General features: G+C 40.2%; 1 protein-coding gene across 5 annotated transcripts in view; it reads left to right on the top strand.

Annotated features, from left to right (window-relative positions):
* The window catches only part of NR2C1 (nuclear receptor subfamily 2 group C member 1), a 91,273-nt gene that overhangs the window by 54,107 nt on the left and 12,233 nt on the right, over positions 1–24,933 (top strand). For 4 of the 5 annotated variants that reach the window (XM_050935440.1, XM_050935445.1, XM_050935430.1 and 1 more), the window contains 6 exons: positions 1,607–1,754; positions 1,838–1,928; positions 8,574–8,758; positions 16,119–16,284; positions 19,252–19,373; positions 24,348–24,487. In XM_050935440.1, coding sequence (XP_050791397.1) covers positions 1,607–1,754; positions 1,838–1,928; positions 8,574–8,758; positions 16,119–16,284; positions 19,252–19,373; positions 24,348–24,487 — 852 coding nt within the window. The remainder of the gene's footprint in view (positions 1–1,606; positions 1,755–1,837; positions 1,929–8,573; positions 8,759–16,118; positions 16,285–19,251; positions 19,374–24,347; positions 24,488–24,933) is intronic. The other variant, XM_050935449.1, reaches the window with a different exon arrangement.

The following is a 24,933-nucleotide window of genomic DNA, read 5'->3' as shown; positions in this document are numbered from 1 at the left end:
AGATTTATAAATCTGATGGGGGGGGTGTGAGATAAAATCGGGCATATATATATATAAATAAAATATAGCAGGCATTCATGACAAGGTTTGTGCTGTGGAGAATATACTGTTACATATGCATGCAAATCAGGCTTTACCTTCATTACTGTTATGAAATAGTTAGATCAGCTTCCCCTTAAAGAATTGTTAGTCCAGTGTGACTCAAACTCTGAATTTTGGCAGTTTGTCAAAGATGAAATTACCTTAAAAACACACAGAACTGAGTAAATAAGAATAAAGTGTTGGTCCTAGGCAGCAGGCATCCATTTTCTATGATAAATTGTCTGATTGTAGATTTAGAAGCTGAAGAAATTTTGAATAACTCCATCTTCCCGTCAGTTTGTCCATCAGTTGTGGTAGCAGCAGTTTCTGTACTCTACCTAGTTTGCCCAGCAGAGGAAAGTATCTCCCAGGCAGAGATTAGCAGGCACATATGACTTAATTCTTGCAGATCTAAGTTCCTTTTTAAAATTTCCTTGTGCTGGCAGATTTTAATTATGTACATGCTCAAAGATAATGTAATTTTAAAAGTTACGGATTAATGTGATCATGTTTATTTTTTAATCCTTCCGTTTTATGACTTTTATGGTCTCACTACCCTAAAATAGTCCCACAAATGGAATCTCAAACTTGTATTAAACATAATGTATTTATATGTAGCATGTAATGCTGTAGTCCGTAGGGTTTAAATGGCTTTAAAGTGGCCAGGTGCATTGGTGCCTATTTTAAATTATGCATTGGGTTGAACCTACAGTTTACTGGGCTGGGTCCTTGAAGTAAATGAAGTTACACCATATTAAAATTCATGTAACAGAGAGGAGAATAAGACCCTGCATATTTTAAGGCATTCCATCTCGTAAACATTTTTAGTATGTGTTTTGATTTTGCAATGACCAAACTAAATTTGTTGTAAGTATATAAGTAGTTATTTCCTCATAAGGAGAAGTTCTCCCTTTGAGTTCTTAAAATGAAGTTGTGTAAGTAACTTTCCAGTTGACTTTGTTGTTTGGAGTCAGATTTCCCCATGTGGTAGAATATTTCCAGTTTATTTTAATGATGCCGTATTTGTTTACATGGAACCAAGAGGTTGAGTAGTTGTGGATTAAACTTCCAGAGGGAGCATAAAAAAAGGACAGTATGACCACTTCCCTAAGTAAGAGGGAACATGTGGGCTTAGCAGACAAAAGCAGATAGACTGAGACAATATAAAGCAAAAAAGCCTTCCCATAAGAATCCAGACAGGTGAAAACTCCCTAAGGACCACTTTTAAATGTATGAAGAAATTAAAATTATTGGCCTTTATGTGTTTGTCCTTCAGTCTTTTACTCCTTCAACATAAAAACAAATGTGTTTGTTTATCCAGAGTCATAGCTAACGATTTTTATGCACTTTTGTTAGTCAATATAGCGTCTATATAAAAACACAAATATATTAAACTGCAGGCTTTTTTTTATCAGTAATTGGAAAAACAGGACACAATTTCTTAAACACTCTTGTTTGTGATATCTCCATCTGACTGTTTGTGAATTTTGGGTTGTCAGCTAATAGTTACACACCATTTTATTAGCTGTTCAGTGCGAGAGGAAACCAATTGAAGTATCAAGAGAAAAATCTTCAAACTGTGCAGCTTCTACAGAAAAGATCTATATCCGAAAAGATCTGCGCAGCCCACTTGCTGCAACTCCAACTTTTGTAACCGACAGTGAAACAGCAAGGTACTTAAATAATGCTCAAGACTAATAGTTTCTTGATCTCAGAAACATCAGAAGACTAAAATTTGTACTTTTTTTTTCTTCAGATCAACAGGACTGCTAGAGTCAGGAATGTTTGTAAATATTCATCAGTCCGGAATAAAAAGTGAGCCTACTGTGCTTATGACACAAGATAAGGTATGTGATGACATGAATAAAATACTAAGGCTACGTCTACAGTACGAGCTAGAGGTGTGATTCTCCAGCTTGCATAGACATACTTCTGCCTGCTTTCATTGAACTAACATAAGTGTAAACGACAGCGCATCTGTAGTAGTACAAGTAGCAGCAGTGAAGGCATGACCCAGCTGTGCCAAGTACGAACACACCTTCCTGTAATTCTTACCTGTTTTAGAAAACCTGAGACATAAATGAAAAAGAAAATTGCTGGCTGTAGAAAGTCTTATTCCTCTTGCAAGAAGACTTTTTTTTCTAGTATTTTGAACTCTGAGCACAGCAGGCTTTTTTCCTTTTTGTGCTGACTGGTTGGTGAACTTCAGCCAGCCACTTTCCTACTTGGACTCGCAGTGTGTTAACAAATTTCTTACACACGTGTTTTTGGATAATGTCTCTGAATCATGCATCTTTAATTGCATTTCTGCTTTCACGTGCTGATTTTTTGAAAATATAAATAAGGTTGGGTGACCTGGAATCCCTTACCAAGGTAGCTATGGCTCTTATCTGAATGCATTTCACAAATATCTTTAGTAGTAGTATTCTCCCTGAACCATGTGTACTCTCACAAGACTAAGTACTCTTTCAGAATTCACGACATAGTCTTTGGGGTGGAAAAGGAACTATAGTTTCTTAAATTCATCTGAAGATGTTGACAGCACTGGACAATGTTGGGGGTGTTGTGCTTAATGTGCCTCTTCAGTGTTGCGTGAAAGGCAGGTGCAATACCTCTGGACTGGCAAACCGGGGTGGTGATCCCGAAAGGAAGCCAGAGGGTGTGTTCCAACTATTGGGGGATCACACTCCTCAGCCTCTCTGGCAGAGCCTATGCCAGGGTGCTGGAGAGGCAATAACACCCATTAGTTGAACCTCAGATCCAGGAGGAACAATGTGGATTCTGTCCTGGTTGTGGAACAACAGACCAGCTTGTCGCTATCTCGCAGATATTCGAGGGGTCATGGTAGTTTGCTAATCCGGTCTATCTGTGTTTTGTAGACCTGGAGAAGGCATATAACCACGTTCCCCAAGATGTCTTGTGGGAAATGCTGCAGTCCCTCTATTCTCAAAGTGAGAGTTGTGATCATATTCTTGGCATTAAGACGAGTTTGTTTAAGGGGAGCATTGGGCTCCACCAAAGGTGCATCTTGTCCCCACTCCTGGTCATGATTTTCATGGACAGGATGTCAAGGCACAGCCGAGCTGTGGAGTGTATCCACTACAAGTGGCATCTCTGCTGTTTGCAGATGATGTCCTTCTTGCTTCTTCAGACTGTGATCTCCAACGCACACTTGAACATTTTGCTGCTGAGTGTGAAATGGTTGGGATGAGAATCAGCACTCTCCAGATGTGGGGAGGGGAGGAGCTGCCCTTAGTGGAAGAGTTAAAGTACCTAGGGGTTTTGTTCATGAGTGATGGTAAGTGGGAGCGTGAGATCAACCAGCAGATTGGTGTGGCAGCTGCAGTGATGCAGATGCAGTACCAATCTGTGGTGGCGCAGCAAGAGCTGAGTTCTTGGATGAAGCTCTTGTTTACAGGTTGATCTACATCCCCATTCTCACTTACAGTCATTAACTTTGGGTAATGACCGAAAGGACGACATTGCGGATACAAGCGGCAGAAATTAGATTTCTCCGCAGGGAGGCTAGGCTTACTCTCCGCGACAGAGTGAGGGGCTCAGCTATTTGGGAGATCCTTGGAGTAGAGCCACTACTTCTCCAGATCAAGAGGAGCCAGCTGAGGTGGTTCAGGCACCTGATAAGGATGCCCCGTGGGAAGCTTCCTTTGGAACTCTACCAGGCATGTCCCACTGGGAAGAGGCCCTGAGGCCGACCAGGGACACACTGGAGGGATTTTATCTCCCAGCTGTCCTGGGAACTCCTCAGGAGGAGCTGAAAGCTGTTGCAGAAGAAAGGGAGGTCTGGTCCTCCCTATTCTCCATGCTGCCACCATGACCCTCACCAGGAAAAGTGGCAGAAAGGAAAAAGTAGTTTTTTCTTAAATTTAAACAAAAGACAGATCAGACAGCAATTCAGACCCATTACACGCGCAGTTGTTAAGAGATAACTAAACAACATGCTTCTTCCTCGTGGATTTTTTTAGCCTGATTTTTCTCTATTCCCATTTTTATCTGAGTTCTGTTGGTTTCTTCATTTACTTTTTTCTTTCTTCAACTGATGTCCAATTTCCTTATTCTGTTCTCATGCACTTTACCGTGCTTGCTGCATCTGGCAAAGGTCTAGTCAAAAGACTTCCCTTAACAGACAGGTCAGTGAAAACGAGAGCATGAATAAGTAATTAAATAAAATGTGGCATACTTGAGAGGATAGCTTTGTTTTTGCCTGCAAGTGTGCATGCTCTTTTCTTACAGTGATTTTTAATGGGGAAAAGGTTGCTTGCTGGCCAGCTGCCTACCTTAAGCTACTGGCTACCTTGTGGGCTATTTAACAGCAAAATCAAGAAGTAAAAAGAGAGTATATCTTGTTGTAGTGGTATGGCTTCTCTGCATGCCTAGGCTGACATGACTTCTCATCCATTCCTTCTTCATAAACATCCTCCCTCTACTTCTGATTGGCTTACAAAACTGCAGAACATACTAGGGAATTTTTACAAATGAAATCCAGAAAAGATCATATTCAGTGACATAGCCCAAGTGCCAGCGGGTATTTGAACAGTGACTCATGGTGGTAGAGACAATAATTGTTATTTAGTAGCTACACCTTTACAATTAATCTGTAATTTATCTAGAGGATCACAGTGATGGGCACAATACAAATACAATAATAAATGAAACTACCTGAATTGTGCACCCAATTTTCCTGCAATTTTTTTTTACATTTTTATATATATATTTGTGCCAGTTTCACCTCTTTCCCCATATTTTTCATCTTTTTTCTGCTCTGTATATTCAATTTAGACTCTGCTCCATTCCAATGCTGTGTTGTACATCATACCAGATTCTATATATACGTACTATTTCTGTGTTGGTTACACCAAAGAAGAGTTTGCTGAAAGTAGCTTACTATTGCTTCTAATTATTCTCAGTAACTAGATGTAGTGTGTGTAGAAATTGTGTTCATATAACATGTATGGAGGCCCTGTCTACTATAGAAGAGTGACCCATTGCTAACCCCAGGACGGTTAGTGGGTAACAAGATTGTTGTAATGAGCCATAAATCCAGAGTCTTTATTAAGTTCATGATTTTTAGTGTCTTGTTAAGTAATGCATTTAAGCTCCCAGGTTCATCTTTGAAGGTGTTGTGCAGGTTTTCTTTGAGGTTGAGGAGTGAGGTCAGGTATGGAGTGATCGTTTTATGAGACATGTTCACCCACGGGAGATAAGAGTGTTCTTTGCTTCTCATTTTTCTGTGTGAGCTCATTTGAGAGCATAGCAATTGTCTCATTCTTCTTCGAGTGATAGTCCTGATTATATTCCACTGATGGTTTACACATGCTCACCATGCATCTGGAGCCGGAGAATTTAAAAGTAGTAGTGTCCATTGGTCTGCGCATGCACCCTTGCCTCACCTTAGGGTTTCAGTTGAGCTATTCTGTGTGTGGAGGTAATCAGTCTATGGAATTAGTGCATCACCCACAAGATCCTGCTATCTGCAGCTTATCTTCTGGGGACTCAGAATGTGATTGCAGACTCTCTCAGCTGCAGATTTGTGTCTGATCATGAGTGGAAACTCCACAACACGGTAGTAAGCAACATCTTGGTTCCTACCAAGCCAAATAGAACCGCTTTACCTCCTGGGCCCAGCAGAAAGAGCTTTCTCCAGAGGAAGTGGAGAGTCCTCTTCTTTTGGATTATCTCCCATTCTTAAAAACACTGGGGCTCACCCTCAAAGCCTACCTAGCAGCAATTAGTGGCTTCCACCCCGTCCCCCTCCATGGAAAGGCACTGTGTATTTACACGCTCATTGAGTGCTAGGTTTTGGAAAGATCTCATCAGAACTTTCCCACATGCACAATCTATCACTTCCCAGTGGAAGCTCAGCCTCATTCTATCAACACTAATGAAACAACTCTTTGAGCCACTGGGTTTGCTTTATATCCCTTTTTTCAATCCCAAGTTTCTACCAAAGGTTGTATCCCAGTTTCATCTGAATTAACCCATCCACTTACCTGCTTTCTTTCCGAAGCCTCATACCTCGGAAGAAGAATAATGACATCACTCCCTTGACCTCCAACAGGCTTTGACCTTCTAACTGCAGAGGTCAAGACTGATCAGGAAGTCTCCTAGATTGTTTATCAGTGTAGTGGAGAGATTTAAGAGGCATGCAGTCTCTACACAGAATCTCCAGTGAATTTTGGGTGCATCGCACTATGTTATGAGTTATCAAGACTGCCTCCACCCATGGAGTTGAGAGCCCATTTCACAGGAGCTCCGGGTTCAACCACAGCCATTCTCCATGAAGTGCTGCTTGGAGACACATGTAGAGCAGCCACATGGAGTTCAGTACATACCTTTGCTACACATTACACCATGGTGCAGAACTCTGTGAGGGATGCCTCATTTGGTGCGGCTGTCCTCCACTCAACCATCCCATCCTAATCCTTGCACCCTCCTCCAATTTAGGTACTGTTTGTTAATCACTCTCAGTGGAATACAATAGGGACCATAACTCAAAGAAGAAGAGAGAGTTACTTACCTGTAATTGGAGATTCTTTGTGTGGTCCTTACCTGGATTCTGCTTCCCGCCCTCCTTCCCCTCTGCTGCAGATCCCTTGGATTTGTGGTGGGGAAGAAACTGGAGACACGGTCAGTACACCCCACCCTTTATCACCTTGTATGAAGCCATAAGGTGAGGCAAGGGCGCATGCGCGGAACAATGGACACTACTACTTTCAAATTCTCTGGCTCAGGACACGTGCTTATGCATAAATCCTCAGTGGAATACAGATAGGGACCGCACATCTTGAAGAGCCTCCAGTTAAACGTAATTAGCCTCCTCTTTCACCCATATAGTTGTTGTTAAGGTATTTAGTGCACTAGATGAGGTATACCACACATTGTGATAGGCATATATAGGACCCATGGGTCTTGTAAGGAGTGTTGTGGGGAGTATTGATCATCGTAGCGGTGTAGCTGTGTATGAAGGTTGTGCATCTGTTGCTCTGGCAGGGTCTGGTGCCGCTTTGAATGTGTTTGCCCTTGTCTATTGGGAGCTTGCTTCTGGTGATGAGCTTGGTGACATTTGGGAATTGTTTGAAGGCCAGAAGAGGGAATTCAAGAAAGATTTATTTCAGAATGTGGTCCCCATTGAGTTATTGTTTAATGAAACACTGTATGGGCTCCAGTGTGGGAGACAGGGAACAACAGGGGTGTGTGGGCAGAGGGTGTTCCCCCACCAGATATTGAAGCAAATTCTCTTGGGGCATATCCCTAATATCCTGGGACCAACATGGCTGCAACAGCACTTCAAACAGACTAGAAAGCAAGTCTCAGGAAAGCTTTCTGCAGTTGTGCTGAAAAATTTGGCCATAGTGTAGACTATGAAAATTCAAATGCTGAGCAAATTTAAAAAAATGTGTAACAGAAACAAATGGGATTTATAAAGCTGAGAAATCTTAGGCACTGTGCAGTTCAACAGTGTGAAATACCAGTAATTTCACCGAGTGAAGCAAGGTCTTACATTCAACTTGATGTTTGCTGTGTTACTGAAGCTGTGTTGGTCCCAAGATATACCTTGTCACTCAACTTGATGGTATTTCTCTGTTTGGATGCAACGCAGTAACTTTTTAATGTTGCATCCAGTCATTTTGGAGAATATACTAGGCATCATTGGACAAAATCCTATTGATTTTGGTGAAAATTGAGGAACTGAAAGAGGGAAATAGGGGGACACGTAGAGCCCCTTGCATCTGGTTAGCAGACCCAGCAGCTTTACCACCTCTGTAATTGTCCAGAGATCAAAGAACTGGTTGATGGCAGCCATTAACACCTTCCAGCATAAAAAGCTCAGCTCTTCCCATCCTCCCAATACAGTTTAACATGTTGATACCCTTAATGACATGTCTCCCAGACAGAATTTTTTTTAAATAATAGTGGGGATAGGGTGGGCAAAGAGGGGCACCCAGACACCCTGGCTGGTGAGAGGGGGGACAAGAGGCAGGGCAATGGGGGACCCTAGCATAGGGATGGTTACAAGGACTTCCAGAAATAGGGGGAGGTGGGAGGATGGAACACCACACGGAGCTTGTGAGGGGAATTGAAGGGATGCAAGGAGCCCCTAGTGTGTGCAATGAGCTTGGCCTAAAGAAACTAGTAAGTGTGCCTGTCCCCCATCCCCTCCCTCCCACAATTAAGAATAATTTAAAAGCAGCAGGTCTTTCCATAATTTATTGTTGCTTTTTGGAGTACTGTTCCCATAAAAATACGTCAACTACTAGTAAAAGTTCATTTTTGAAAAAATTGGTTCAAAATTAACATGTGCAACCTCTAATTTCTTCATTTTAATTAATCTGTTACTGAACGCAACTTAGTTTTCATAGCTTCTGTTTGCAATTCCATGTCTTCTTTTGTTAGTGTGAAAGCTGAATTTTTTCCTTTACAAAGTCAGGTTCTGTCAGTGTGAAAGTATTAAAGCTATCCTTTTTCCCCCCCAGGTTGAGGCCTGTCAAGGGGATTTAAGCACACTGGCAAATGTGGTAACATCATTAGCAAATCTCAGTAAATCCAAAGACATGTCTCAAAGTAGTGCTGAGCTGTCTATGATTGAAAGTTTAAGCAATGGAGATACATCATTGTCTGAACTTCATCAAGAAGAGCAAGCAAGTAGTGATGTTACCAGGTAAGGCATGCTACAATATTTAAATTTTAAATATAATTCTTTTTGGTAATCTCACTCATAGCTTACACAATCGAACAATGCAGACAGTCCTTCAGTAAAAATCATTACAATAACATACTGAACTTCTGATGAAGAATAACCATACAGAAGATGCTAATTGAGTTCTGCGTAAAATTTTGCAGTGAAGTTCCATTTAGAAATAAATATGAGTAAATTATATTTGTGTTTGGAAAGAATGTAAATGTAACCTTGGTGGCTGATTTATATTCCCATGATTGTCATAAGTAGTAGGCCTTGGCCCATATAGTATATACTATATACTCTTTTAATACTTCATTCCACATAGGAAAATGTATTGTTCATAAGTCCCATCTACACGGGTAACTGAACATTGACAACTCCAGTTCAGTCACCTGGAATGGTCATAAAATACTTTCTGTCCATAGAGAAGTGCTTCATAGATCTTTTCAATATTATTACAATGGCATTCACTCAGATTACGTCTTACAAATCCTTTGCCTGCATTGGTTTTAATTTGAACCTTTTCAGTACTAATGTAGGTAGGAAAAGTAGGTAGTATAGCAGTGCTGGTCCAGTTAATCTTTCCACCACAATCTTGCCCACCGTTTCAGCTCAAGCATTTATAGAACAGCAGCCAAAGTAGTATACATTCACTACATACTGTCCATCCTGTACACTCAGGGCCAAAAATTACTGTATTACATCAATGTAAATTTGGAGTAAATCCATTGGGATAAACTAGTCTAGCTCCAGTTAATGCAGCTGAGGATCTGGCCCCTAGGCTTTAGTTTGCTTTACTATGTATTTACTCTGTTGTTGCAGGCAGAATTTATGTACATCTACCTCTTTCAGTATCTTATCTAATTCCCATTGAAGTCAGTGTGTCTCTTGCCATTGACATCAACAGAAACCTCATAGGGCCCTGAATCTGTATAACATATGAGACAAGACTTTGGAGAATGTAATAGTTTAAGATGATGTACTTCAAGACTGTAATGTACAAATGCACAAGGGAATAAGAGTAAGATAGCATAGACAACTTTGACATTTCCTTACACTTTTCAGTGCCTAACTTTGCACCCTTTAATGTTCTTGTATGTATTTTTTTTTAAATTGCAATCTATATAGTAAAAAGAACAGGAGTACTTGTGGCAGCTTTTTTTTTCTCCTGCTGATGATAGCTCATCTCAATTGAATAGACTCTTCCTGTTGGTATGCATACTTCCACCTTTTCATCTTCTCTGTATGTATAAATATCTCCTGTCAGTGTGTTCCATTGTATGCATCTGAAGAAGTGAGCTGTAGCCCACAAAAGCTTATGCTGAAATAAATTTGTTAGTCTAAGGTGCCACAAGTACTCCTGTTCTTTTTGCGGATACAGACTAACACGGCTGCTACTCTGAAACCAATCTACTCCTTTAACGGTGCAGTGCATCCTCACAGTGAGAGATTGAATCAGCAAAAATGCTTTGCATTGTGGGTTGGCATCCAAATGTGTCCCATGCTACCATCAGCACATTGCCTTCTGGGATATTTTGGAAGGGCGTTGTGGGATACCAGCACTCGTCTAAAGGAATTGTGGAAGCTCGAGGCCAAGTTTCCACAATTCCTTCTGTTCTATCCCATAGTTTTCTTGTTTCGGGCCATTTTAAAAATATTCTCAGTTCCTCATGCTGGTTTTCAGTCTTCCTGCCATCTTGCTGGCAGAAGCATGGATGCTGAACAGATCAGTAGAGTTTTCATGTCTATTTTAAAGACAGGTGGCTGATTCTTCTGTATTCTTCAACAACTACCACAGCAGCTGGCTGTGCAGCTATAAAAATGAGAAAACTGAGGGGAGGGAAGATGCAGACAGTGAATGAAAATGTGTGTGCTGAAGGCATTTACTAACCAGCTGCACGTGGTGAAGTGATGCTTCTGGGTCCATGAAATGAATACTGAGTGGTGGGATTGGATTGTCATGCAGATCTGGGTCAATCAGCAGTAGCTGCAGAGCTTTTGAATGCAGAAGGCCACATTCCTGGAGTTGTGTGTCAAGCTCATCTCAGCTTTGCAGCAAAGAGGAAAAACGGGGTCTGCCGCGCTATGGAAGCTTGCAACCTCAGATTGCTATCAGCTGGGGGGCTGCCTGTTTACTGCTGGAAAGTCTATGGTGGGAGCTGTTATCTTCCACGTGTATAAGGCCAGTAAGCATGTTCTGTTGCACAGGATTATGACTGTTGGCAATGTACTGAAAATAATAGCTGGATTCAGTGCAATGGGCTTCTCAAACTGGTGAGGCAGTAATAGGGCACACATCCTGATTCTGGGCACCCTGCCCTTACTTCTGAGTACATAAACGGAAAGAGATATTTTTCCCTGGTTATGGAAGCACTAATGGTTCACTGGGACATTAACATAGGATGTTTGGGAAGGTGCATAATCCTCACGTTTTTAGGAATATATTCTATGTGCAGAGACACTTTTTCCTGGACTAGCACATTCACGTTGGTGGGGTTGCAATGTCAACTGTGACTCTCAGAGACCCGTCCTCTTTGCTTCCCTGGCTCATGAAAACATACACTGGGAACCTGGATAGCAGCACGGCAAGATTTAACTGTCGTCTGAGCTGGTGTACGATGACTGTTGAGTGTGCATTTGGTAGATTGACAGGATGCTGGAGATGCCTTATGACTAGGTTGCATGTTGTGTTTTTCGTAGTATTTGTGAAGCAAAGGGAAACATTACCAGCAGGGTGGCTAAGGGGGGGGGGTCGCAAAAGCGCATTTTAACAGTGCACCCCATAATCCCAGTGTGGTGGTTTGTGTTAATTTGTCACTTAATGATTAAAGTGTACTTGGCTTGTGTATTAATTTTAAATGAATTCTGAATGAATTTTATGAAGCCAGTGATGGAGGTCACAAAGCTGCTTTGCAAGACAACATAAATCTTGATTTTTGCAAAACAAAATTTTGAACAGTAATAAATAACAAACGTTCTAAGAACATTTAAAACCATTTTAAAAGAAAGTGCAAGGTGCTGATCGTTCTTATATGCATCACAGACCAGTGTACATACAGTCATAGAAATACTCTTTATTTTCCACTGGGGTTGAAAGCAAGGGATTACTGTGACATACTATGCCGATGCCTTGGCGAGGGAGTATTTATGGGCCAACCTGTGGAAACAGAATTGTCCATGTAATGCAGTGGCTGGTGGGGTGTATAACACTTTATAGCATCTTCCTTTGCTATCTCAGGAGCTGCATAATGTCTTGGTGGAGTTACCTATGCAGCTCCTCATACTTGTGCCTTTCCTCCAGCATGCACTCCCTCCACTTTCTTATCTTGTGGGCCACAGACTCTGGGCTCCTGAGGAGATCTGAGCATGTTCTCCCGTGTCTTCCTGATTGAGGTCAGTCTTTTAGCAGGTGTGAAGGGGGCCACTCTCAATGATATCCCAGCTGAAGCTGCTGATAAACAAGACACTCAGATATTGTTAGAGTTAAAGAGTCAGCAGGTAGGAAATAAGTGAGAAAATTGCCTAAAATGTTGCCATAACAGTATTCATGAAAGTATGAAATGGGTCAGACTTGTTTTAGGACAGTTTAGCAGCATGGTGAGTATATTGGGGGCATTTTCAAACCTGTAGCCATGAAGGGTTGGGGGATGGTCTGCCCTATGTCTTGGGTAATACATGTAGGGATAGTGCAGTAAATATTGCTAAACTTATTACAGGCAGTGGTGATTCTGGCTGATGTATCACTCATGAGGGTACCAAAGGCCCCGAGGAGGCAACTGCTCAAGGTCCATATGCTGCCATCCTCTTCACACCAACACTGCTGCAGGAGCTTGTTATGGGGTGGCATGGAAAAGTTTCCTATCATGGTGGAAGAAACAAAGCATCCCTCCTGAGAAATGTTCAAGAAAAATTTAAATCCTACAGTACCTGAAAACATTGTTGAGATTGTGCCAAATTATAAGAGATTTGTTCCAAGATCAACCAAAAACTCCAAAAGAGAAGAGGGTAGTCACTGCTGCCTAGCTTCTGCAAAGTCAATTCAAAGCCAGACCCCATGAGCCAGCAATAAACCATCTCTCCCTCTTTCTATCCCTGAATTCAAGCACCGCATGCAAATAATTGGTTTTTCATTTGAATTCTAAGATTGGAGTACCACAGCACTGCATTTTTCTTGTTGATATTACCTGTTAACCATCCAATTTTAGTCAGAAAAAATCATATAGTCTGAATAAATATTTACTGGATTGCTTCTAAGTATTATTTTAAATGTTCTGTGTATTTGAATTGAATGCCCAAACCGTGTTGGTTTCACTACATTTTATTTTCCTGCTTGCAGTGCATCGATTTATATTACTAAAAATCTGTCCACCCTGGCAAAAGGATACATGTGGGAAAGTTTGTATGTTGCTTATTTTATAGTGTTCTCTCTTATTTTTTGCCTATGACTGCCAGTGCATGTTGTTCAAATAAACTCTTTACTTCAAAAGGCTTCCTTTGTTTCTTGCCCGCATGTGTTCAGCCACCAGTTTTAGAGGCGGGGATGAGGGAGGGGAGTTCCAAGACCAATTAATAAAGTTTTTTTTTAAAAGTGCAGTATACCTACCTGAGCTTTTTGCCCCTTTCTCAATGGGTTCTTCCTCTGGGTGAGTCAGGGTTAGGTTTAGCAGGCTCTTGAAGAGCTCCTTGTTCTATTCAGGGATTGCATCTTCCACATCCCCCTCCACTGTGAACTTTTCGTCGCTGTGTATTGCTGGGGTTCTTTCTTCTGGGTCTTATGAGGTGTCCGCTGTCACTCGAAGGATTGTCTGCCCAGTATGGCACCCAGTGCCCCATAGTTGCAGCAGGTGTGGGAGGGAGCTCCAGATTTTCCGTTGGCCTCCTTTGCCTATTGGTGGTAGGACTGCTGCAGTTCCTTCTCTGCCCACCATTGCTGCTTTTCCCTGTCATATCCAAGGTTTTGCATCCCTTCTGCAAAGTCTGAATAATCTTTATTCCTGCAGCAGTTCCGCAGCTGGGGTTGCGCTGCTTTTTCTTTCCATAGATTGAGGAAGTCCAGGACTTCTTTCTTAGAACAGGCTGCAGTGCAAGCTTGCCTGATTCCCTGCCCCCATGCTCCCGTTAGCTACAGCTTTACCATATGCCTTACCTGTGTGTGAAGGCAGAAAAGGTGAGCCAGTAGGAAGAGAAGCATTTCCAAAACATGCTGAAGATTTTAAAAGGGAGTGGACTTTGATCACTGTGACCTTCAGGCAGCAGAGTTCACAACTGGGACCAGAACAGTGACTGTGGCAGGGAAAGGGTCATTGTGGGATTGTTTCTGGAGGACTGTTTGTACCAGTACAGGTAATGCAGCATCCACAGGGGCATTATATTCATAGAACTGTGTCAGTACAGAATTTATGTTGTTTTGTGGGATGTGATTTAACTGGACTAATAGAAAGCCTGGGTTTTATTGACAGGACTTAGAATTGAGCATGAATTCACCCAAACATGAGTTAACATAAGGCAAACTTTACTGGTAAAACTTAGTAGTGTAGATCAGGCCTAAATCTCACATAACTTCCTCCAAATATTACACAAACTTATTCTAAGAGTCTCCTAAGTATTTGTTAAAGAAAGTGAAGGTGAGGCCTTTCAAGAAGGCAAATTGATTTTCTAGTCATTTGTTCTTTCTGTATCTTCTGTTGGGTGTGGTACTCACAGATACAAAATATAATCTTTACTTTCCTGCAGTAAATTTAAGCCACACTTTAAAGTGCCTGTGTCTAATTCCCTTTATGTTACATTCTTCCCTACTGCTTGATTAGATCTATATAGCCATCCATGAGAGAGGGAGATGGAAAGGAACTGAAATTATTCAGAATAAAGGAAATCCATACTGTGTGTAAATGACTCAGAACACACCTTGTCTTATTTAATGAGTTATGATTTCATTTTTTTTGTCCACACTAAAAATTTATTCTAGACATTTCTTTGGAACTTTATCCTGCAGTATTTACTCATGCTAGTAAATGTTGGAGATAATGAAACTTCCTGCATGAACAAGGGCTACAGGACTGGTCCTTAGGGCAGGGGTTCTCAAACTGAGGGTCGTGACCTCTCGGGGTTGCAAGGTTATTACATGGGGGGGTCGCGAGCTGTCAGCCTCCATCCCAAACCCTGCTTCACCACCAGCATTTATAATAGTGTTAAATATTTTAAGAAGTGTTTTTAATTTATAAGATGGATTGCACTCAGAGGCTTGCTGTGTGAAAAGGGGTCACCAGTACAAAAGTATGAGAACCACTGCCTTAAGGTATATCAAAACTGTGATTAGACACCCGCGGCTGACCTGTGCCAGCTGGCTCAGGGTTCAGGGCTGTGTAATTACAGTGTAGACATCCAGGCTCAGGCTTGAGCCTGGCCTCTAGGACCTTGTGAAGTAAGAGGGTCCCAGAGCTCAAGCTGGAACATCTACACCTGCAATTAAACAGCCCCACAGCTTGAGCATTGGGATCCTAGTCAGCTGGCATGGGCAGCCGTGGGTGTCTAACTGCTGTGTAGACATACCCTTAGGGAGTAAGGCTTGTAAAACTTGGCGTATTGTTGCAGAAGGAGTTGCAGTGCAGGAAGGAAAAGGATTTCCTTGGAGATAAACATTTAATGTATGAATATTCAAGCCTTATTTCCTTTTCTAAAGAAAGGTTGATGGGTGCACACATTTCACCACTACGCAGCCCAAACTGAAGTGGGCAGGAGGGTTGAGGCAGATCAGAGAGCCCTCAGGACTGCTTTGGCTTGCTCTTCCTGACACCATGTCTGGCAGCAGTAGCGTTATTTAGCCCCTTCATATAGACAGATGTTTTGATAGGACGCTGTCTCTGCCTTTACTCTCCTCTTTGTGGCAGCTGCTTCATCATCTGCAAAGTATTTTGGATGGAGGGGTGAAGGCTGATTATTGTTGTGTTAGCTGCAAGGAGCCACCACTGGGCTACTGTTCCTCCCTCCCTCCCCCCCACCCCCATTGCCAGAAGGAAGCCCCAGGGATCTGCTCCATGGATGTTCTAGCAGGAGGCAAGGCTTAAGATTCCCAAGGATTCTATGCCCACAACCTTCTCCCTCATCTTCTCTATCCCCCAATATTTGTGTTTAAAATAATGTGTGTAGCAGGCAAAGTAAGGTGTGGTGCTTTAGCGATTTTCAAATTATCACACGGGAGAGCAAAATGGAATATATTTGGAAGTACAAGCCTATACAGACTCTGTCTAGACTGAAGCCTACACTGAGCAAAGATTTTACATTTTCCTTGCTTTTGCTGTATAATTTGACTGAACTCATAGATAACAATGTCTTCTGATAGGGCATTTGATACTCTTGCGAAAGCACTAAACCCAGGAGAGAGTGCAGCATGTCAGAGCTCTGCAGAGACTGTTGAAGCCAATGTACATCTGATTGGTGGAGAAACAAGCATGAATATCGTTGAAATAGAGGGGCCGCTTCTCAGCGATGCACATGTAGCTTTCAGGGTATTTTATATGTTTTTAATGTTTTTAACTTAATAACCATTAAAACTAATTCCTTAGCCATTTTAAAAGTTCAAGAATTTGGTATGTACATATTTGTTTACTTGTTTGAATTTCTTAAGGAATAAACCATGTGTACTGAAACACTGTCATTCATGTTCTGAGGAATGCACTGCTTTTGTTCAATGGTTAACTACTTCTTGTTCAGGAAAATTAACATCCCTTCTGTGTGTTTTTGCAGCACAGTTTATTATATAAATAGCACCATTTGCTGCAATCTTCCCTGTAGCTTATTTCCCTCAAAATCAGTTTGTAATCCATGCTAGGGGATCTACAGCACTATGTAGTTACAAAAAAACAGAGATTTGTAAGTATTACAGTGTGCCATACATATGAACTCTTGACATATGAGCCAAGCAAGCAGGATTTAGAACTGAGCCTCTGGACCTCATTTGTGACAGGACTTCTCCTTTGCTTACCTATCTCACTGCTTTAGGATATTAATTGACTTTAACCAAGCTCAGTGGTTTGAGCATGGCCTGCTAAACTCAGGGTTGTGAGTTCAATCCTTGAGAGGGCAATTTGGGGACTGGTCCTGCTTTGAGCAGGGGGTTGGACTAGATGACCTCCTGAGGTCCCTTCCAACCCTAATAATCTGTGATTCTATGATTGTAGTTCTCTTGCCATTTTCCACAATGTTTTTTTGGGAGAGGAGCCAAATACTTCATATTTTTATTTCCACTTTATGAACCTATGGAGTTTGCTCCATCTTTTTCCTCTTCAGTTCATAGCTACCACTTGAGCAAATAAAAAGACTGCATATGTGAACATTTCAATACAGAGCATTGCATTGGACTTTGTCCTCTTCCACCAGCGCACTCTTTGGTCACGCTTGTAAATACAAATCTAATGCTAAACCTAGAACACGGTTTCTGTGTTTTAAAATAGTTATCTTAGTGAAAACTATTTTAATTCTATTAATTTTATTTATATATATATATATATATATAATAGCCAATTATTAATCTCTAGAAATAGAACTACTGCATTATAATTAAATATCCATTTTGGGTCAAATCCTGCTGCCCTTACTCATGCAATAAACCTATTGACTTCGATGGAACTATGTGTGAGAGTCACTTGGGAGGCGTGGCCATTTATGCAAGGTCATGCACTTAGGGATTAATAATAAGAATTTTAGATATACATTGGGGTCACATCAGTTGGAAGCAACAGAGGAGGAGAAGGACCTTGGAGTATTGGTTGATCACAGGATGACTATGAGCCGCCAATGTGATATGGCCGTTAAAAAAGCTAATGCAGTTTTAGAATGCATCAGGCGAGGTATTTCCAGCAAAGATAAGGAGGTGTGAGTACCGTTATATAAGGCACTGGTGAGACCTCATCTGGAATACTGTGTGCAGTTCTGGTCTTCCATGTTTAAGAAGGATGAATTCAAACTGGAACAGGTTCAGAGACGGGCTACTAGGACGATCCGAGGAATGGAAAACCTGCATTATGAAAGGAGACTCAAAGAGCTTGGCTTGTTTAGCCTATCCAAAAGAAGGCTGAGGGGGGATATGCTTGCTCTTTATAAATATATCAGAGGGATTAATATTAGGGAGGGAGAGGAATTATTTAAGCTTAGTACCAATGTAGACACAAGAACAAATGGGTATAAACTGGACACTAGGAAGTTTAGACTTGAAATTAGACGAAAGTTTCTAACCATTGGAGGAGTGAAGTTCTGGAACAGCCTTCCAAGGGGAGTAGTGGGGGCAAAAGACATATCTGGCTTTAAGACTAAGCTTGATAAGTTTATGGAAGGGATGGTATGATGGGATAGCTTAATTTTGGCAATTGATCTTTGATAATCAGCAGATAAGTATGCCCAGTGGTCTCTGATGGGATGTTGGATGGGATGGGATCTGAGTTAGTGCAGAGAATTCTCTCCTGAGTGCTGGCTGGTGAGTCTTGCCCACATGCTCAGGGTTTAGCTGATCGCCATATTTGGGGTCGGGAAGGAATTTTCCTCTGGGGCAGATTGGCAGAGGCCCTGGAGGTTTTTCGCCTTCCTCTGCAGCGTGGGGCATGGGTCACTTGCTGGTGGATTCTCTGCAGCTTGAGGTCTTCAAACCACAATTTGAAGACTTCAATAACTCGGACATAGGTTAGGAGTTTATTATAGAAGTGGATGGGTAGGATTCTGTGGCCTGCTTTGTACATGAGGTCAGACTAGATGATCATGTTGGTCCCTTCTGACCCTAAAGTCTATGAGTCTATGAGTAATGTGAGCATCTTGTTTACATGAGCAGTGCTAGGATATCAGGCAGTATATATATGCTGAATATCAGGTGTAGCATGTTAACATACTAAAAAAGTATATTTATTTGTAAAATAGTCATTTTTAAAACTACAAACCAAAGAATTTTTGTAAATATTTCCCCCCATAAAACTAATAATTTTGGCAATCCCACTAATTTTTCAGGCCATTTATTCTACTTCTCTGGGGCAAGCTATGGAAAGGTATGATACCTCCCAATTTGTATTTTTTTTAATATGTATAGCTATAAGTGTAAGCAATTGCATCAAAATAATCCTGCTGACAGTGTTTCTTCTAAAGTATCAGTCTTCTCAAAAATGTCTCAAAAGAGTGCAGTGTAATTTACTTGGGGTGTTCATACCTAAATTTTTCAAATATATGATCATCTTTATAAAATGTGGAATTCAAATAAATTTTCCCTGTTTCTTCAGTGCTCTGTAATTCTATGCAAGTTTAACAATTGTGGCTAATATTGAACAAAGGCAGTCATGCAATTTATTTCAAGGCTGGATCTCATTCATATTATTTTAAAAATACCCTACTTTCCCTTTTTCCTTGCAAGGCATTGTGTCAGAGACTAGTTTTTTCTAATTAAAATTTTAAACAAGAAGTAAGATCACTAATTTTACAATTCCTTTTTGCATCAGCTCACCATGCCTTCTCCGATGCCTGAATACCTGAATGTTCATTACATCTGTGAATCAGCCTCCAGACTACTCTTTTTGTCCATGCACTGGGCACGCTCCATTCCTTCCTTTCAAGCTCTAGGGTGAGTGTTCAAACATTCTTTGATATAATCAATGGACTGAATAGACCATTTGTCCTGGAATATACTCTGATATCAAGGGAACATTGAAAAACATAATCCCAACTATACATACAAAAAGATGGGGTCTAAATTAGCTGTTACCATGCAAGAAAGAGATCTTGGAGTCATCGTGGATAGATCTCTGAAAACATCTACCCAATGTGCAGCAGCAGTCCAAAAAGCTAACAACACTAGGAACAATTAGGAAGGGGATAGATAATAAGATTGAAGCTATCATGCCACCATATAAATCTGTGGTACACACATACCTAGAATACTACGTGCAGTTCCAGTCTCCCCATCTCAAAAAAGATATACTATAATTGGAACAAGTACAGAGAAGGGCAACAAAACTGATTAGTAGTATGGAACAGTTTTCATATAAGGAGAAATGAAAAAGACTTATGTTAGAAAAGAAACAATGCGAGGGGGGTTATGATAGAGGTCTATAAAATCATGAATATTGTGGAGAATGTGAATAAGGAAATGTTATTTACTCCTTCACATAACAGAAGAACCTGGGATCACTGAATGAAATTAATAGGCAATAGGTTTAAAACAAACAAAAGGAAGTACTTCACCATTATAAAGCACAGTAAACCTGTGGAATTCATTGCCGGGGATGTTGTGAAGACCAGGGTTTAAAAAAGAAGTAGCTACATTCATGGATGATAGGTCCATCAATGGCTATTAGCAAAGATAGTCAGGGATGCAACCTTATGCTCTGGGTGTCCATAAACCTCTGACTGCTAGAAGCTGGGACTGGACGACAAGAGATGAATCACTGGATAAATTGCCCTGTTCTGTTCATTAACTCTGAAGCATCTGATACTGATCACCTTGTCAGAGGATAAGATACTGGGCTAGATGGACCACTGATCTGACCCAGTATGGTCATTCTTACAGTCTTGAATTAGGTTTGGATTATTGTCAATTTGTACTTTTGAAAAATCACATTTATATTGCTTTTTCAAAAATATCCCTGACAATATTTCTAAACGATTAAATTAATTTGTAGAATTGTTGAGTACCCTTCATTAGAAACATTAAGTGTAAAGTAGGCCTGTTGATTAATCGCAGTTAACTCATGCGATTAACTCAAAAAAATTAACCACAATTAATCTTAGTTTTAATTGCACTGTTAATAGAATACCAATTGAAATTTATTGAATATTTTGGATGTTTTTCTACATTTTCATATGTACTGTATTCTGTTGTAATTGAAATCAAAGTGTATATTATTTTTATTGCAAATATTTGCACTGTAAAAATGATAAAAGGAGTAGTATTTTTCAATTCACCTCATACAAGTACTGTAGATCAATCTCTTTGTCGTGAAAGTGCAACATATAAATGTAGATTTTTTTGTTGTTGTTGCATAACTGCACTCAAAACCAAAACAATGTAAACTTAGAGCATACAGGTCCACTCAGTCCTACTTCTTGTTCAGCCAATCGCTAAGACAAACAAGTTTGTTTACATTTACAGGAGATAATGCTACACTCTTCTTATTTACAGTGTCACCAGAAAGTGAGAACAGGCATTTGCATGGAACTTTTGTAGCTGGCATTGCAAGGTATTTACATATAGGCTAAACATTCATATGTATGCCTCTTCATGCTTTGGCCACCATTCCAGAGGACATGCTTACGTGCTGATGATGCTCATTAAAAAAAATGTGCTAATTAAATTTGTGATTGAACTCCTTGGGGGAAAATTGTATATCCCCTGCTCTGTTTTACCTGAATTTTGCCATCTGTTTCATGTTATAGCAGTCTTGGATGATGACCCAGCACATGGTGTTCATTTTAAGAACACTTTTGGTGCAGATTTCACGAAACGCAAAGATACCAATGTGAGATTTCTAAAGATAGCTACAGCACTCAACCCAAGGTTTAAGAATCTGAAGTACCTTCAAAATCTGAGAGAGATGAGGTGTAGAGCATGCTTTCAGAAATCTTAAAAGAGCAATTCTCTGATGCAGAAACTATAGAGCCCAAACCACAAAAAAAGAAAATCACCTTGTGCTGGTGGCATCTGACTCAGATAATGAAAATGAATATGTATTGATCTGAACTGCTTTGGATTGTTATCGAGGAGAACCCGTCATCAGCATGGACGCATGTCCCGTAGAATGGTAGCTGAAGTATGAAGGGACATACGAATCTTTAGCACATCTGGCATGTAACATTTTGCAACACCGGCTACAACAGTGCCATGAGAACACCTGTTCTCACTTTCAGGTGACACTGTAAACAAGAAGCGGGCAGCATTATCTCCTTGAAAATGTAAACAAATTTGTTTGTCTGAGCAATTGGCTGAACAAGAAGTAGGACTGAGTGGACTTGGGTCTAAAATTTTACATTTATTTTTGCAGGTTTTTTTACATAATTCTACCTTTGTAAGTTCAACTTTCATGATAAAGAGATTGCACTACAGTACTTGAAAGGTGAATTGAAAAATACTATTTATTTTGTTTTTTTACAGTGCAAATACTTGTAATAAAAAATAAATGTAAAGTGAGCACTGTACACTTTGTATTCTGTGTTGTAATTGAAATCAATATATTTGAAAATGTAGAAAAACATCAAAAAATATTTAAATAAATGATATTCTATTATTGTTTAACAGTACGATTAATCACGATTTTTTTTTAATTGCTTGACAGCCCTAGTAGAAGATCATTGCAGTGCACTAGAAAATGAAAACCTATGTTTGGTTGTTGGCAGAGGACTGAACTTGTCTATGCATACTGTCATTTCTTGAATTGGTTACCTTTTAACATCTCATGATTTCCTCTGGTACATGAGTTGCGAGTAGTGAGATTGGGCTCAGCCTGCATTTGCAACTGGGATGCAATGGTGATGTGAATCACCAAAGAAAGGTAGAAAGAGACTGATACACAGCTACCTGTGTGCCTTGGCCATCAGATATTGTTCTCCTTTTTTTTGCAAATCAATTATTGGTAGTCACTGTACCATTATTGACCTATTCTGGAAGATAGTGAGAAGTATTAGTAACGTTTATCAAACATTGAGAGGGATGGACGGGGGTTATTGTAGGACGTGGCAGTTACCAGAAATAAATTGTCTCTTGCCACTAAAAACAGTTTTTATCATACCCTTTATATTTTCTTAAGAGCTTGCAGTTTGTCCAGCAAAATCCATTAGCTTTCTTAAATTTCTTAGCTCTGATATAGTTCATGTAGTTCTGCATGACATGAGGAAATGCATTTAATTCCAAGACAAAGAGAAACAGCTTGTGTGCACTCTGTAACTTTCCTGTCAGGTGTCATTTTATGAGACAGAGTAATTTCAGAACATGCTCTTAAAAAAAAAAAAATCAAATGGTTAAAAATACTAGAGCAAGTATGGGAAAAAATGGAGAAAATGCAAATTAACCTTTGCCCATATATAAGTCATATTAGTTTCTGCCCACATCTAAAATGCCTTGGATAAATTCTTTGTGATTAACTTGCATGATGTCTCTATTTCCCCTTTGTTACTAAATCAAATATTGAAACAGCTATTGAAACAACTAAATTTATTTAAAAACATAATTCAACAACATGCCAGCTTTCAGGTTTTTTAAAAAAGGCCTTTAGCCTGCCATTCAGCGTCCTCAACACATTTTCACTTCTGCCACTGCATGTAAATATTGTTTGAAAATTAATGTAAACCCTGAGCAAATTAATGTGATAGGACATGCATTGAAAATTTAACTAATGATGTCTATCAGCTTGCTTGTGCTAGGGAGACAAGGCGGGTGAGGTAATATCTTTCATTGGACTTGCACCGAGCTTTTCTTCACGTCTGGGAAATGTACTCAGAGTGTCATAGCTAAATATAAGGTGGAACAGATTGGTTAGCATAAGTAGTTAATTTCAAGGTGAAGTGGACCATTAACACTCTTCCACTCGTGGGGGGAGGGGGGAGAAGGAGAGGAGACATCAGGGGCAGTTGTTAGTGGTTTATAGATTGTTGCAATAAGCCATAAATCCAGTGTGTCTATTCAGTAGATGATTTTTAGTGTCTTGCAAAGTTATGAATTTAAGCTCCCAGGCTTGTCTTGAAAGTGTTGTGCGGGTTTCCTTTGAGGAGGAGGACTGATAAGTCAGGTATAGTGTGATCACTTGGTGAAAAGTATTCACCCACAGGTGATACAATGTTTTTTCTTTTATCGTTTTCCTGTGTGAATTCATTCAAGAGTTTAGTGATTGTTTGGTTTCACTCACATAGGTATAACTGGGGCATTTAGTGCACTGGATGAGGTACACCACATGTTGGGTTAGGCATGTGTAGGACCCATGGATTTAGAAGGGTATGTGGGGGTGGGCATTGATCATTGTTGCAGGGGAGACATGTCTGCAGGTTTTGTATCTGTTCTGGCAGGGTCTGGTGCTACTTTGAGTTGGTTTGTCCTCTCCTGTCTTTGCTGCTGCTGCTGCTGAGCTTGGAGAGTTGGCAGGTTGTTTGAAGGCTATAAGAGGGGTTCAGAAAAGATTTATTTCACAATGGGGGTCCCCACTGAGTATGGATTGTAGTTGTTTGATGATTCCGCTTATGGGTTCTTCTGTGGGGAGGTAGTTGAGACTTACACAGTTGGTGTGCAATTGGAGGGTGTTTTATTTCTGTATTGAAGCAAATTCTCTCAGAATATTTGGGTGGCCCGTTCTGTAATGCAGACTATTAATTTTTAGTTCTTTAAAAATAAACCAACTTCTATACAAATGCCACTTTTAACATAAACTGGGGAATTTTAATTCTAACATGCAAATAAAAATATTTTTGATCTGCATCTTGATTTGTTGGAAGTGGTAGTAATGGCTAAACTAGATTAATTGTTACTATTTGTGCTGTGCTCTGCAGATGTGAAGCACTCTTTAATTGCAAGTAAACAATTTCATTAACCAAATTTTTTTGTTCCTTTAAATAGGCAAGATAACAGCATATCATTAGTAAAAGCCTGCTGGAACGAACTTTTTACACTGGGTCTTGCACAGTGTTCGCAAGTGATGAATGTGGCAACTATATTAACTGCATTTGTTAATCACCTGCATGGTAGCTTACAGCAAGGTAAGATGCATCCTGCCATTTTTCAGGGTGTGGATGGGGAGTTAATTAACAGCATGAGTTAAAGGTCAGTGCATAATTTTTATACTGTGCAGAAGTTTACTAGTTGTCTGTGAATTGTTAATGGGAATTTATTGTGTACACAGTTGAATGGCCACTATTGAAATAATAATGTAAAGTCCATGAAAAATGGGGAAAATTTTAGCAAACCTACAGAAGTCAGTCACATTTAGTAATAATAAAAACTGTATTTTAATGTGTCCCCTTCCTTTCCATTTTCTCTCTCCCTCACAGAAAATTTTTATACAAATAATCTAATTAAAAATGCAAAGTTCAATAGTATATGCTCAACAACCTCAAGGAAAATATGTGCAGTCAAAATTGACTTGTGTCCTGCATTCAGTCATCAGTCTCTATAAAATTGTGTTGGAAGTTTTGCTGTTTTGTAT

Source organism: Gopherus flavomarginatus, chromosome 1, assembly GCF_025201925.1.
Source record: "Gopherus flavomarginatus isolate rGopFla2 chromosome 1, rGopFla2.mat.asm, whole genome shotgun sequence".
NCBI lineage: Eukaryota > Metazoa > Chordata > Testudines > Testudinidae > Gopherus > Gopherus flavomarginatus.
The sequence above is the reverse complement of the archived record's forward strand: the minus strand, read 5'-3'. Positions and strand labels throughout refer to the sequence as shown.